The sequence below is a fragment of the Eriocheir sinensis genome, chromosome 10 (assembly GCF_024679095.1).
Source record: "Eriocheir sinensis breed Jianghai 21 chromosome 10, ASM2467909v1, whole genome shotgun sequence".
In the NCBI taxonomy this organism is placed as follows: domain Eukaryota; kingdom Metazoa; phylum Arthropoda; class Malacostraca; order Decapoda; family Varunidae; genus Eriocheir; species Eriocheir sinensis.
In genome coordinates this window covers 6,109,671-6,125,004 of record NC_066518.1, presented here as the reverse complement: position 1 = coordinate 6,125,004, position 15,334 = coordinate 6,109,671, and the positions used below count along the sequence as shown (strand labels likewise).

Genomic DNA, 15,334 nt, shown 5'->3' with positions numbered 1-15,334 from the left:
TCTCTCTCTCTCTCTCTCTCTCTCTCTCTCTCTCTCTCTCTCTCTCTCTCTCTCTCTCTCTACACACACACACACACACACACACATTTCAAAACCTTGTGTGCTTGAGTGTGTGTGTGTGTGTGTGTGTGTGTTACCAAATTTTTTACCGGTGCCAAATTTGGTACCGTTACCAAATTTTTTACCGGTACCAAATTTAGTACCAAGAACCGGTAAAAAAATTTGGTACCGGTACCAAATTTGGATGTAAGGGGAAAAAGACGTAACAGAAGGCATAGGTAGAGTTAGAAGAGAAAGGAGTAGGAGGAAAGGGAGATGAAGAGGAGAAGAATTGAGGGAGGAGAAGGACAGCGAAGTAAGGGAGGTAAAATGAGAGGGACACGAAAGGAAACGGGAGATGAGGAGGAGGAAATTTTCTACCGGTACCAAATTTGGTAGCGGTACCCATTTTTTACCGGTACCAAATTTGGCACCGATACCAAATTTGGTACCGGTACCAAAAATGGGACTGGTACCAAATTTTTTACCGGTACCAAAAATGGTACCGGAACCAAATTTGGAAGTAAGGGAAAAAAGACGTAACAGAAGGCTTAGGTAGAGTTAGAAGAGAAAGGAGTAGGAGGAAAAGGAGATGAAGAGGAGAAGAAATGAGGGAGGAGAAGGATAGCGAAGTAAGGGAGGCAGAAGGAAAGGGACACGAAAGAAAAAGGGAGATGAGGAGTTGGAGAAGGAGAAGACTCAGGAGAAGGTAGGAGAGGAAAAAGGAAGATGAGGTTAAGGAAGATAAAAAGGTAGGGGACAAAGGAGAAGGAGGAGGAGGACACGTGTTTTAGCCCACTCGTCTGTCAATAGGCCTTCCTCCCTCTCTCACTCTATCAGGCTCTCTCTCTTTCTCTACTCTCTGTCAAGCCGCCGTCGAGGACGCAGTGGTAAGCGCTCCAAATTTGGTACCGGTACCAAATTTTTACCGGTACCAAAAATGGTACCGGTACAAAATTTGGTACCGGTACCAAAATTGGTACCGGTACCAAATTTGATACCGGTACAAAATTTGGTACCGGTACCAAATTTTTACCGGTACCAAAAATGGTACCGGTACCAAATTTGGTACCGGTACCAAATATGGTTCCGGTATTAATTTTGGTACCGGTACCAAATTTCGTACCGGTACCAAATTTTTTCCGCAACCAAAAGTGGTACCGGCAAATATGGTAATGGTACCATTTTTGGTACCGGTACCTTTTTTGTAACTGTAACTGTTTGGTACCGGTACCAATTTTTTAACCGGTACTCACTGTCTATCGCCATATGGCAAAAGGCCGCCGAGACATTGTTTACACTTGGTCTTGATCTTGATCTAGATGTCACAGGTGGCTTGTGATTCCTCCCCAGCTTGGGTAGTGTTGCTAATGCTACAAACGCACTCGCTAAGTGTTGCCATTGTCTGCAGCAGTCTCTGTAGCAAAAATAAACCCGCTACATCGACTGTAACAGTGTTTAGCAAGCCCGACGTATATACGCGTCGTTAGTATTTCCTGCAATCATAGGCGCTGACGCGTATACGCGTCGCTATAGTACTGTACGGGTTAACTATTGGCAAAATATGATAAACAGAAGAAACAACTATCAAAATGGCTGCTGCCACAAGGACGTGACCCCTTTTCTACCTCCGAGTTATAATTAATCCTGACGTCTACCCCCTCCCGATCAAGATGACAGATCACTCGCTCCTCCTGAGTTATCATGATCCGAATCCGGATCACGAGTTCAGACGCTGAGCAGCCCAGATCACGGGAACCCGGCAGGACTGACGGACCAGGAAAAATAATGAAAGCCTATAAATATATGAAAATTCGAGTGCTATAGCTCTTCATAGTGAGAAAAAGATAGGTGGAGTGACGCAACTAAAAAGCAAAGTGTGTGAGAATCACGAGGAGGCGTACCTAAGGAGCGAATCAAAGCAATAAGGAGCATAAGAAGAAGAACAACACCAGCAACTTTGACAGTCATCGCCTCACGTGTCATTATGTTAGTCATTACTTTTGTGTTCCCTCCACTGCAAGGCGCCCCATCTCGAAGGACCAGATCGAACCTGTCACTCCACCTGGGACACAATGCAGGCTCGGCGAGGCCCTCGATCTACGCCACCTCCATGGACCCGGGTCCTGCACCCTGTGTCTGTTATATAGAGCTGCTTTCTCAGTTCGCCATGATGGATTAGTAAGCTCGCAAACCTACTTAAGACTGAAAATTCCTCGTAGCCTATGTAGTGTTTGGGTTTCAAATTCAAGTTCAGATTTTTAGGAATCTATACACATGAAATCACTTGGGTATCTCTGGTGTTGCCTCGAAAACGTTCGGGCTGTTACAAAGCCACGGTGTTAGACTGTGGAATTAGCACTTGGTCTGGAGCAATGATTATATACTATAGTATATAATCCTTGGTCTGGAGACAGCCTGGATGGTGCGCACTGGGTAGGATGAGCTGAAAATTTTCTCCCTCCGGCACCACCAGTTTTTTGTTTATTTATTTTAGGTCAAACTTTAGGTAGGAAGCCGTTATAAAGGCTATATCACGACCTAGAGTCTTATAGAAACTACTGCCCGTAAGTGGCGTAATCGCGTAGCCATGACAAGGACCAAAAGAGTCCCTTGATAGTCTCTATCAAGGGACTCTACCAAAACCCTTCAGAGAAATCGCGTCACCTGTGACGTCAAGATCAAGATCAAGATCAACACCAAACTGTGTTTCTAACGTGACCTGACCTGACCTGTGTTACTGAGTGGACGAGACAGCATTACCGTTACAATGGTACAAGAGGAAGCATAAACCACACCTGGCACGTGAGAGACAGGGGGGAGCAATTAAGCTCTCCGTTAAGGCAAGAACAGACACCTTGGATGTAAATGGCAGGAACAGTGACCGGGAAAAACAAAAATGTAGCTGTGAGGCAGGAGGGAAAGAAACTGCTGAACATTCATTAATTGTGGAATCTAGCAACTACGAGAAGAGGAGGGGAATGTTAAAAGATAGTCAGAAGCGGACGACGGGGCAATGCCTTAACACAGTGCCGGGAGGAATGGCCACAACATGAACCATGAACCAAGGAAAAGGATGGAAAATTAGTGATTCGAGCAGGGAAATAAGTGAATATGTGTAAATTTGAGTGTTACAGTCCTTTACGGCGAGAAAAAGACAAGTGAGGACTGTGAGGTGACGCAATTGAAAAGCAAATTGTGTGTTGAAGCAGAAAAGAGGATGAAGAGGAGGGAAACGTAGGAGCAGTACAGGTCAGAGGAAGAAGAGTGGAAGGAGAGCAGTGGTGAGTGCAAGACAGTGTTGTGAGGTAAGTGGAAGGAATATATTATGAAAGTGCATGACTGTGTGGTGGTGAAGAGCATAACATTAACCAAATTTAGGAAGCATGGATCAGCAAGTAAAAAGCTAAATTTTGTAAATCTATTTTTACTAGGTTAAGCCAGTTTAGTGTGAGATTTAACAAAGTAATTAACAAATTGATGAATGAGTGATTGATTACCTACTGAGAGACTTAATGAAATTAGGCTGCCACCAGTCCAAAGATTTGAATTATTACCAACTCTGTGGTTTACTGGAGTGCTGAGTTCTTTGCAACTGACCATAGGGTCATTATTGCAACACTTCATGTCAGGTCAAGAAGAATCTCGAGATACAACAATACTGTGTCCCATCATACATAAAACTTGTTACTATAGCTAGCAAACAGCTGTTAAGACTAACATATTCGTGTTAGCCTTAACATTTTTCTGTGAAGCACTAACAGATATTCACAAAGCTTGTTAAGGCCTTAGCAGCACTGTTAGGGTAACAGCGGCAGGGAGCACTTTTACCGCTTAGCAAACTGCTGTTAGCAGGATTGCTTATGTTCTTTTTGTAACTCCTCCCTTATTTGTTGACCATTTTTCTTCATCCAAAAAGCATTTTAATCGGGAATGATAGGAGATTAAGGCTTGCGCGGATACATAGATGTGTTTGTTGGATTTACGAAGAAAATTACGATATAATTCCTCGCGGATAGATACAATATGTTAGTGAATGCTAAAACACTTCCCGTTTTCTTCTGTAGCAGCATGAGAGAAAGTTGAAGTTTAGGAGAGACAAAAGAATACCAAGATAAAAATGAGGTGAAAACATCTTTTGCAGCCAGTAATTCTGCAGAAACTCATGACAGGACTCAGGTGGTGAACATATTTTTTGTTTTTTTATTATTATTGACATTGAAATCAGCAGATTAATGAATATAAACACTTGAGATTGTCGAGAGTATAGTACAGTTGGCACCCCTGAGCCGAAACTTAACAAACAGCTGTTTGCTAGCCAACAGTTGCCAAGTTTTGCTTTTTGTTAGCATCTTACTGCTAACTAGCAGAAATTGTTAAGGCTAACAGAAAAGGTTTATGTTTACCGGCCCTGGCATGTGCTCAGGAGTATGCAGTGAGTGGGTGCTCAGCACCCTTGAGGACCATGTAGAACTGTGGGATAGTACCTTTAAATGTGACTTTTTGAGCTGCCAAGGAGCACATTGGATAGCGCCTAAGATCTAGGAGTGGCTTTGCCTCATCGGAGAAGCTGGAGAATATTGAGGAGAGTTGTGCTACCAGACTTGCCGGGAATCAGGACCAGTATACGGCCCTGTTGCTTAGGACTAGAGCTCTCCTTAGGAGAGATGAGGAGAGGTATGTCAGGGATCTCACTGAGGAAGTTGAGGGCCATTTAAATGCAAATGACTTCCGACCTGCTTACCAAGCCCTGAAGAAGCTCCGCTCCAAGTCTCCCTCTCAGGTGAGTACTGTCCGAACAGCAGACAGCTGCATCATGTCGGACATGGATGGGCAGAGGGCTTGTTAGGCTGAGTTCTTTTTGCAGTCATACACGATGGACTCTCCAAGTGAGCAGCTTCCAGTTGCTGGGTTGCAGGTGTTGAATGCTGATCCACCCATTGATGAAAGCCCACCCTCACTTGACGAGGTCAGAAAGGCTGTGGCAAAGTTGAGGGGTGGAAAGGCACCAGGTACCTGTAATAACAGTACGTATGGAGCTGCTCAAAGCTGGAGGTGAGGCCATGATCCACAGGTTGCATGTGGTCACGACTGCCATATGGCAATCCAGTACCATTCCTCCTGACCGAAAGAGGGGCTTGGTCATCCCTATCTGGAAAGGGAAGGGGACTGACAGGGCTGCAACAACTACCGTGGTATTACACTACTTAGTTTGTCAGGCAAGATGCTGGCCCACCTATTGCTGATGAGAATTCACAGCCACCTGCTGAAGCTGCAGAGACCTGAACAGTCTGGTTTCATGCCTGGTAAGTCAACAACTGACCATATCCTAGCGCTTTGTGTACTGGTGGAGCACTGACATAAGTTTCAACAAGGGATGCTTGCAGCCTATGTCGATCTCAGGAAGGCGTTTGACTCGGTGCATCGTAAGGGACTCTGGGATCTCCTGTGACTCTGTGGAATTCCTGCGAGGACTATTGGTTTGCTGACTGGCCTGCATTTTGGGACTGAAAGGACTGTGAAGTGTTGGGGGGGGCTTGTCCAGTTTCTTTTCAGTGAATGCAGGAATGAGTCAGGGCTGTATCCTTGCCTCATCACTTTTCAACACTTGTATGGACTGGGTACTAGGCAGAGTTGTGGACCAGAGTCATTGTGGAGCATCTGTTGGCAATACCAGGGTCACTGACCTTGTTTTTGCGGATATAAAATGCAGTAATCTTGATGGAGGTGCTGGAGGTTTTGGTGATGGCTCTTGAGGCACTGCATGAGGAGGCGAAGCCCTTGGGACTTCAGGGCTCTTGGGCCAAGACCAAGGTATAGGTGTTTGGAGGCTTGCTAGATGAAACAGTACAGTCTGCACATGTGTGTGTGGAGGACACTGAGATCTTGAAAAATTTCACATATCTTGGTAGCTCACCAGGAAGTCCTTTGGCAGATTGGGTTGGTCCACGGTGTTATGGACTCGTTTAGCACAAGTATACGGTATATGGTATATGGCTCCCTGTCTTACCTATTCTATGGCTGTGAGACATGAACAATAAATGGGGACTTGGAGAGGTGGATTGATGGCTTTGGTAAGAACTGGCGCCACTATTAAAAAATTGCCTGCGCCATGACAGGCTTGGGCCGACCATCTGTCCCCTGAAGAAAGCCTACTGGCACTATAGGCGGAGATGTAAAAAAAAAAAAAGGAGAAAAAAAATGTCTATGCAGAGTCATGGGATATCACTGGAATGATTGTGTCAAACTAGCGACTACTCTGTGAGACTGATTCTACATAATATTACCTGCATAGTCCGTCAACGGCAACTCTGGCTATACGGGCACATGGCACTTTACCCAGAAGTCGGGCGTGCTCATTGGGTTGTCTCTGTAAGAGACGCTCCTGAGTGGAGGAGGCCAAGGGGACACCCACGCAGTTCGTGGCTTGAGCAAGTCGATAGATCCTGCCAGGAGGTATTCAGGATGGGAAGGGGCCACTCGCCAGGAGGGACCCCGGACTTGGCGTAGTAAGCTGGGCGAGGCGACGCACCTCCCTTTGTATGCCCCCATTGATTGATTGATTAATTGTGGAGAGGGATTCATTACTAAACTGATAAAGTATATAAGTACCCAAGAAAGCACTCAAACTAAGAACGACACTGGTGAGTGAACTAATAGAGGTAGTGTTGACTGACTACAACATACATTTATGGAAAACTGAGAACTCAATTCGGTGAACATTAAGGAGACTGGTGAAGGTTGTGTCTTTACACACTGTCCAGACACTTACCAGATAGCTCACAACAAGGGAAAAAGGAGATTAAAGTGAAGAGGTAATTTAGCACAGTTCCCAAATGTTTACTTGATATGTGACTATGAGGTGGACATTAATTATTACATTTATATATGCCTCTTTAGAAAGTGAAATCAAATAACCCGCGGGCTTCGGCTATGGGAAAGCCGAGAAGTGGCCGAGAAACGGCAAAATTACACTGCATTTTGAGACTAAGAAAAGAGCATGGAACGTACATCAGAGTACTCCTCTCATAACCATAAAGCTGTTAAAAATATTTACTTTTACTCAAACTCCATTCTTTTTGGGTGGTGCTTGTTACAAAATAAACAGTCTCGTGACACGTGGCATCAAGCCTAGAGTCGCTTGTTGTCTACTATAGAGAATTTGACAAGTGATTACTGTGTGCATAGCTAATTCAGTCTGCCATGACCTTACAGCACCACCTATGACAAAAAAAGCCCATCTCAAGATCACTTACCCACCACTATGACCAAGGGCATGTATGGTGAGTTGCTCTATGCCACCACCGCCTACAATTAGCTCGAATTAGGGGTTTTATGGTGAGCCCTTATTAGGGTCCACCGAACCACAGCCACGACTCATGAAAGCCCTGAAAAGGGTCTGCTGACATTCTTGGGTTAAAGAATTGACACATGGTTAACTTCAGTGCTCCTGGCTTACTCTAACTAACTTATGGCATTTTCCCCCACTTTTGTTATCTAAACTAGTAGATAAGACATTGTATGACTAGCATGGGTTTTTCAACATTGCACATGGTGGTTATACAAGGGCGTAAAGGAAGAATAGAAAGCTTTTGTGCCCTTGAGCTGCCTCCTTTGTTGTAAAAAAAATAATAATAATAATGACATGACCTTAGACTCAGAGGGCTGGACTTCCAAAGCTGTATCCTAAATGGAAATCTAATTGTTATAGTGTTCCCTTGGCTGGTAGCACAACACCCACCTGACAGCACTAGACAAGCCAGGGAATATATAAGCAGTTCAGTAAAAAAGGAAGGCATGTCAATCATGTTGCAGTAATGCAGACTAAAGAATATTAGGTACCTATTTCATTGTTAATGGTCACTCAAAAAATATGAATATTCCTACCCTAACTGTGCTCACTTACAAGTATTCTGTGATGTCTAGTGTATAATGTATCAGTCACAAAGTCAAATTAAAGAAATTGAAGCAACATTATAATGACACATCATACATGATAGCGTTTATTCACAAGCCACATTATGGATGATGCTGTTACCTGCTGGACCAATATGTATATACTTGTGTGTAGCTCATACTTGAATGAACTTGACTTTTTGAATACCTATAACTGACCTTATTTCAGGTACATAAAAAGAGATTTGACTCTGTGAGTGCAAGTTAACCAATATGTGCCCATAAAAAACCGAGGTTCTTGGAATAAGCTCAATGTCTGAGATGTAGTAGAATATGACTCCTGAATCATACCAAGTGTTATTTTGTCCTTTTACTGTATAATTTAGTAGTTATTTGAAATATAACTGTTGCGATAACTCAATGATGGGGACAATAGCACATGCGTGTGTTGTGAAAATGCAACGATGGTCAAAACGGTCCATAGCATCTTAATACAGTTTTGTGTATTATATCGAATGGTAAGCAATGTCACTGCTTGATTATGAAAGGGTAGTATTAAAGAATGCTGTTTTGTGTTATTGTTTATTGAAAAGATCTTTACAGTAAGAAATTTAACATAGCACATGATAAAATCATTACCATACGAAACGTTTATATTTGCAATATTCTCACTATATAATGCACATAGGCTACACCATAATTAGCAAACTGCAATGGTCCCCATTATCCAGTACTAAATCTCTGTGTAAATAATAGGATTCTGTTACATTCAAAGTTATTAAAAATCAATTTAGAATTTTGTAAAATGAAAGAATTCCTTGACCTTCAAGTTCACACTTCTAACCTACTCAGGCAGTACTTTTGTGGTAATCTAATGAGCACTTAACATGCAAGGGAACATTGCATTTGTTGCAAACATAGACAGTTTGACTTTTACATTGCCTACATCGGCATCGACTTTCAGGAATACTCTTTGAAATATCATGCCCTTTATTGTCATATCTCTCCTCATCTACATGTGCATTTTGAGCAGTAAGCATTCTCTGTCTGCCTGGATTACATGGTGGTACTCCATACTTCTTCAGCTGGTGTTGCACAACATGGCGCGTAAAAGCTAAATGATCTTTTTTATACCCGCCTTCCTGAGCAAATACCCATGCATTATTCATACATACATTCAGCAAGTATGATAGAATAGGGATGTACTACCATTTTTTTCCACGAATTGCAATACGGTACTTGGCTACGTTCTGGTCTAGCCTGTCTACACCACCCATGTTTGAATTGTACATTCCAGTTACTGAAGGCATGGGTATCATCACTCATTTACGTTCAGCTGCTGACCAACGCTGAACTTGCTTGACAGGGTGCATGCCATAATATGTAGATGCAATGGTAACCACACCATTATCATTCCACATTATGGTACCACTGAAATGCCTGAGTCTTTCTCAAGAAAATGCTCCTCTCTTCCTCATGAGCATTTCTCAAGTTGTTTGGCATTGCTCAGGGGACATTTTTCTGTTCTGTTGCTATGAACTGTTCCAGTCGCAGAGTGTTCCCTTTCCTTGATTACCTCCAAGAGTCTGATTGACGTGAAGAAGTTGTCAAAGAATAAAGAGAATTTTCTTCCAGGGTACTGAGACTACTTCTCCACCTAGGCCATACATATCTTTGTAGCAGCTGACACCTTTCGTAGCATATTTCCTTGATACATGTCAATGAAGTAAAAATATCCTAATGGAGAAGCTGCTATCCTTCCTTTATAACCCCAGCGAATAGGTTTGCCACGGATGAACTGTTTAGTGGGATGGCCTCCGTAGTAAGGAGTTAATGAAAAGTGTCAGAGAATCATTCCCTTTAAAGAACTAAAATCGAATGATAGCGACTTCTCAAAACCCACCAGTACAACTGTGTCATCTTCAGTTTGGAATACTTCAGAATTCAGATACTCGAGCTCTCCGAGGTAAAGTTATACCAGTTTTGTTGTGAAGTACTGAAGAAAACTATGGTGAGAGGGTCAGGGGATACAGATATAGACTCTTATAAACTATATAGCACATCCGAAGGGCAGCCTCAAAGAGTGGAGGGTGATTTTGAAACCTCAAGTATAAGGGAGGGGGAGTTAGGGGATTTTTCTTTTTTGGGGGGAATTGGTCAATTTTCAAGTTCAATTTTGTCGCCCTGGGTGGGTAGATTCCAACTACTCGTGTTTAACTTGATTGAGGTCATTTTTAACATCATTAAGACCGTGCTTTTAATTGAAGTCGTGTTTAATTTGATGAAGTTATGATGCAGTGAGGTCCATCTCTAGGCCAAGCAGTGTTTGTCAGCCTCAGAGCTATCACAGTTTTGCAACCCACGACATTGGTGCTGGGAGCCTACACTGTCTTGGGTACAATAGAGGTGTGGTTCCACGGAAAACAGGACTCCATCGGTCCAAGAATCCATGTTTACACCTCAAGATAAAATGGGAGCTAATAGTGGTGCTGGACTGACAAGAGTATGTGAGGTGTACTGCAATGGAAGAATTACGTGGAGATACAATGTTGAGAGCATATAGATCCGTTTGCATCAAGGTCCATACAAAAGTGTTTGCATGGCCTTCCAACTATGCAGAGGCGAATGTCGTCTTGACATACCCATTGTAAACGTTGAGCAGCCCTAATATGGAATGGATTCACAGTATGTTCCAAAATATATCCTTTAATAATGCCATGTAAATCAAACTAGTTCACGGATACTTCCAATACTGTGCTTATGCAATAATGCAATCACGTGTGGTAGGAATACTCAATAAAAGTTACTGAAATGGTTGCAGTCTTCGAGCAGTATTCAATGGATTCCTTCAACTTCTCAGTGTTTTAAGCAACTGCCTTGCTGCTGAGTGCTTCCTGGAGAGGGTAGTCGTCTTGGTGGTCGTGGTGGTAGTCGTCTCGCTGCGTGATCTTCCTGTTAGTGGTCTCCGGGAGCAAGAACACCAGGCCCGCACCGACGAGGGCTGCCAGGCTGCACAGGGCCCAGGGTGCCCAGGGCAACACTTCACCCTGCAATAGCAGCACATAACAACATGAAATAATGATACCATTGTGTTCAGTGCAATGCGGCAGGACACACTCTATATGTGTAACAAGTTCAGCAGACTACTACTAGGTCTCCTCATGCGTGGATTAGGTGGTCAGGTTTTGGAGTGAATGGAGAATGGGATTGAACAAGACTTACTGTAGCAGAGACAATGGTTACTTCAAATTGACTTTCAACATAGCTTCAAGCTTATAACCATGGCGAATATCGGAGTATATGATGAATATGATAAACACAGCATGATGAGGTGACCTCACCAGCAGGTGGTTGATGTACGGTACGGACACGGTCACCACCCTGGACAGGATGCTGGCCTCCCCCACCACACGGGCCCTGTTGGCAGTGGAGAACAGCTCCAGCGTGTATACCCACATTAAGTGGTAAAAGGCTGTGATGGTCATCTTGCCATTCAGCGATAAAAGCAGCTTAACGAAGTCTGGGACTGACGGAGAGGAAGGAAGAAGTACAAGGTTAAAGTGAAAACTAAGGAAGTAACAGCTTGGATACGTTTTAATACGTCTAGTCAACTTGTTCACAATACCTAACATGGACACGTATGAATCATATTTGCTTTGTAAACACCTCTGAGGCCGTGACAAACAGTACACAGCATGCACGAGAACCGCTGCTTGTGTCGCTACCCGTCGTGGTTGTGAGTGCTAACCCGCGGGATATTTCATCTGCAGTACAAAGACTAAAGCACCCTACCTCATTTGTCCTCCACCTGCCCCCGCCACCCACCTGTTAGGCGCGTCACCATGATCAGCGTCATAAGGGCTGTGGAGACACTGCACACTATCAGCAGGAAGGCAAGGATCTTCCTGCGGCCCAGGTAGGTGATGGCCGGCCAGAGGAGCAACACCGCTGGCACCTCCACCAGTCCCACCAGGAATGTGTGCAGGTATACGTTAGCGCTACCGACACAGCGCCATATGCATACAGAATGTTACTGTGCAAGTCATGATGGATACATCCCCTATATACTTTTGAGTGTTCAGATATCTGGTGAAAATGAGACAGGCACAAGAACATTATTGAAACTATGATTATTGCTGGCCTTATCCTTGAGCTACCTTACAGCAGGCAACTCTCTGTCTCTAACCAACCTTAGAATCCTGGCGTTGTTGCTGAGGCCGAAGTAAGACGCCCCACCAACTGCCCATAGGTAGAACACCACGAGAGCCTTGAATCGCAGTCCGGGGGTCAACAGCACCGCCAGGAGGTACCGACTTCCAATGCGCAGACAGCTGGTGGTGTTGGTTATGGTGGGAGACGCGTCGGGGGCGCGGCGTCTTTCCTTAGGGACCAAATGTAGTTCCGGAAGATCCATGTCAGTAATATTAGGTAATGATGTATTTGCTTAGACAACTAATATTTAGTAGGATGCTATGATAATTTAATGTAAGGCAATGTTAACCATTTATGTCAACCCAACATCCATTCCTCCACAATTAATTTCAGTTATAAAGACATAATACTGCATTTACTTCTCATCTACATTAATTAGTTATATTATCCTACCTTCGTCTCTCTCTCTCTCTCTCTCTCTCTCTCTCTCACACACACACACACACACACACACACACACACACACACACACACACACACAGCCGCTGCCGTGGGAGCGAGAGTGATAATGGCACATGAAAACCCCACTTCCACCCAAGAATTATAGACTACAAGGATCGCTCACTGAAACGTCATCGATGACGTCATGACTGTGTAATGGTCATCTGGTTCACTCCATATGAAATGTATTAGAAAACCATTACATATTAATCTTGTCACCCATTCATAGTCAGATTTTGTGCTTTTTTATTGTTAGGGATATGTAATTAAATTAGGCAGCTGTTGAGTTGGCAAATAGTATTGAATAATATAAATGTTTGAAAAATATGTTATTAAAAAGGTACTATGAAATATTGCTGTCTACCATATATCGATGGTTACATTTTCTCAAAATTCATTTTAATTTTCTACAACTTTACAGGGGTAACTAATCCTGTCATCAATATCGTTATAGATAATATAAAAATTGGTATAGTCTTTGTGTATTCTTACATATACATTGAGCCCTTTATACATTATTTATATTAACCATTGGATATAATTTTCCTGATCCAACAGTAATACTTCAATTAATATATATGTTAGCTATTTTGATGACAGGATTAGTTACCCCTGCAAAGTTGTAGAAAATGAATGTTAATGAAACTTGAGAAAACGTAAGCATCAATATATGGTAGATAGCAATGTTTCTTAGTACCTTTTTAATAACATTTCTCAAATATTTATATTACTGTATACTATTTGCCAATTCAACAGCTGCCTAATTTAATTACATATCCTTAGCAATCAAAAAAGTGCAAAATCTGACTATGAATGAGTGACAAGATTAATAAGTAATGGTTTTATAATACATTTTATATGGAGAGAGTGAACCAGATTGTATACGCGGTGCATTGTGGGTAAAACAAATGCTTAGTAAGCTATCCTTATTATATAGGATGAGCCACAGTAACACCCATATACAGCACAAATCACCATTTTCACTGAGCACGCTGCAGTGAGAACACGTTCAAGTGAACCAGTTTCCCGCCCAGCACCATTTGTGTATATGTGTGACGTCATCCGCGGTGCATTGTGGGTAAAACAAATGCTTAGTGAGCTATCCTTATAGTATATAATCCTTGCTTCCACCCTAGTCCCACAGGAAACGTGCCCTTATAACCGAAGTTGGCGTTCACGGATTAAGTTAGTAACACACACACACACACACACACACACACACACACACACACACACACACACACACACACACACACACACACACACACCCTCCTCATGATTGTCTGCATGGTGGCAAGGAGTCGCTCGTCTGAGGGCAGCGTCCTATCGTTGACACGCGCCGCCCAGTGGAGGACCCGCAGGGCCTCGGAGTGGCGGCCGTGGTGGATCAACCAGCGCGGGGACTCGGGCAGCCTGGCCAGGGGAACAGTTAACACTTCAGGAACCCTTAGCACGTAACACATTACAGATGGGTCTGTATGAGATATTTTCCAAGAGGCAATAAAGAAAAACACTAGTCCATTCAAACTGTGTTCAAGAGATGGCAACAATTTTGTGACGACGTTCCAATGGAGAGCGTTCCGTCACATTTTCGTGATGCATTTCTGGCCTTATGGAAAACTAATGCAAACATTTGCACTTCATTTTCAACGAGTTATAATTGATTGATGATAACCGAAAAATCAACAATGCATCTGCCGGCTTCAGGCCGTCACGACCAACGGGCCAGAAGTAAATGATTAAAGGTTTTGCCATAGGAGGAGCATTATTTTTGACACTCACTGCAACGGACTACAGGAAACGCGAAAACAGTATCTATATCATAACCATACCAAATGTAAATGAAGGTGATGAAGAAAAGCGCGGCGTACACGGCCGTCAGCCAGCGCCACGGCCGCACCAAGTAGGCGATCATCGGCATCAGCATGTAGCCCAAAGACCATGGCAGCATATAGAGGGCGCCCATGTAGTTACGCTGGCTAGGGGCGCAGATCTCCATAGCTGTCAACAGTGCAGGACATCATTTTAAATTTCCATTCAATTTCTTACGCAGCAACTCCCAACCGAGTGCCACTTGAGGAGACATTTCAAGTCTTAGGGGTAGACTATGGGAGGAATGGGGAAAATATGTAAAGTTGAGTACAATACCCATACGCCCCTCCTTTTATAATCATGAATTTTAAAAAAATTTACAGCAAAGGAGTTAGGCCAAGGACAAAGCAAAATATGAATGAGAAACAATCTCACAAAGCTCTGCTCTTGCAAACAAGACAGAAAAGTCTTCCAAAACATTGATTTTTTTTTTTTTTTTTTTTTTTTTTTTTTTGTTAGAGAAATTTCATACTTCCATCCTGAAAAACATTAATACATTGGATGCGGGAAATACAGACGAAAAAACGCTGCCCCAAAGTTGACCAGTAAAAGATATGAAAAAATAGTGATGGAAATTGAAGTTTTCAGTATGAATATGGACAGTAATAAAATTCTCTTAACTCACCTAATACAAAGGCACCAAGATAATTTAAGACTTGGAAGGCCTGAATAATCACTTTCAGTATAATGAAGAATGTGATGTTCGGCGACACGGCCAGCACGAAGCTCAGAACGATGTTAATTATGCTGGAGACGACCACAGGAAGCCGCCTGCCTGTGCTGCACGTCCAGGAAACTAAAATGTCACATTGGCAAATATGGTACAGCTATGCCACAGTTATAGACCTTATCCAGTACTGTAATCTCCCAAACA

General features: G+C 43.1%; 2 protein-coding genes across 3 annotated transcripts in view; one reads left to right on the top strand and one right to left on the bottom strand.

The window, feature by feature from the left end:
- Positions 1-2,769: 2,769 nt before the first annotated feature.
- The window catches only part of LOC126996498 (probable ATP-dependent RNA helicase DDX43), a 113,185-nt gene continuing 100,620 nt past the window's right edge, over positions 2,770-15,334 (top strand). For both annotated transcript variants that reach the window (XM_050857019.1, XM_050857018.1), the window contains exon 1: positions 2,770-3,347. The gene's annotated coding sequence lies outside the window, so the exon portion shown is untranslated. The remainder of the gene's footprint in view (positions 3,348-15,334) is intronic.
- Positions 8,522-14,587, bottom strand: LOC126996502 (organic cation transporter-like protein). Its single transcript, XM_050857030.1, has 6 exons — positions 14,421-14,587; positions 13,857-14,001; positions 12,126-12,316; positions 11,761-11,933; positions 11,277-11,461; positions 8,522-10,982 (listed from the first exon to the last, which is right to left on the bottom strand). Exons 1-6 carry the CDS (start codon positions 14,585-14,587, stop codon positions 10,800-10,802), a joined length of 1,044 nt encoding a protein of 347 aa, XP_050712987.1. The 3' UTR covers positions 8,522-10,799.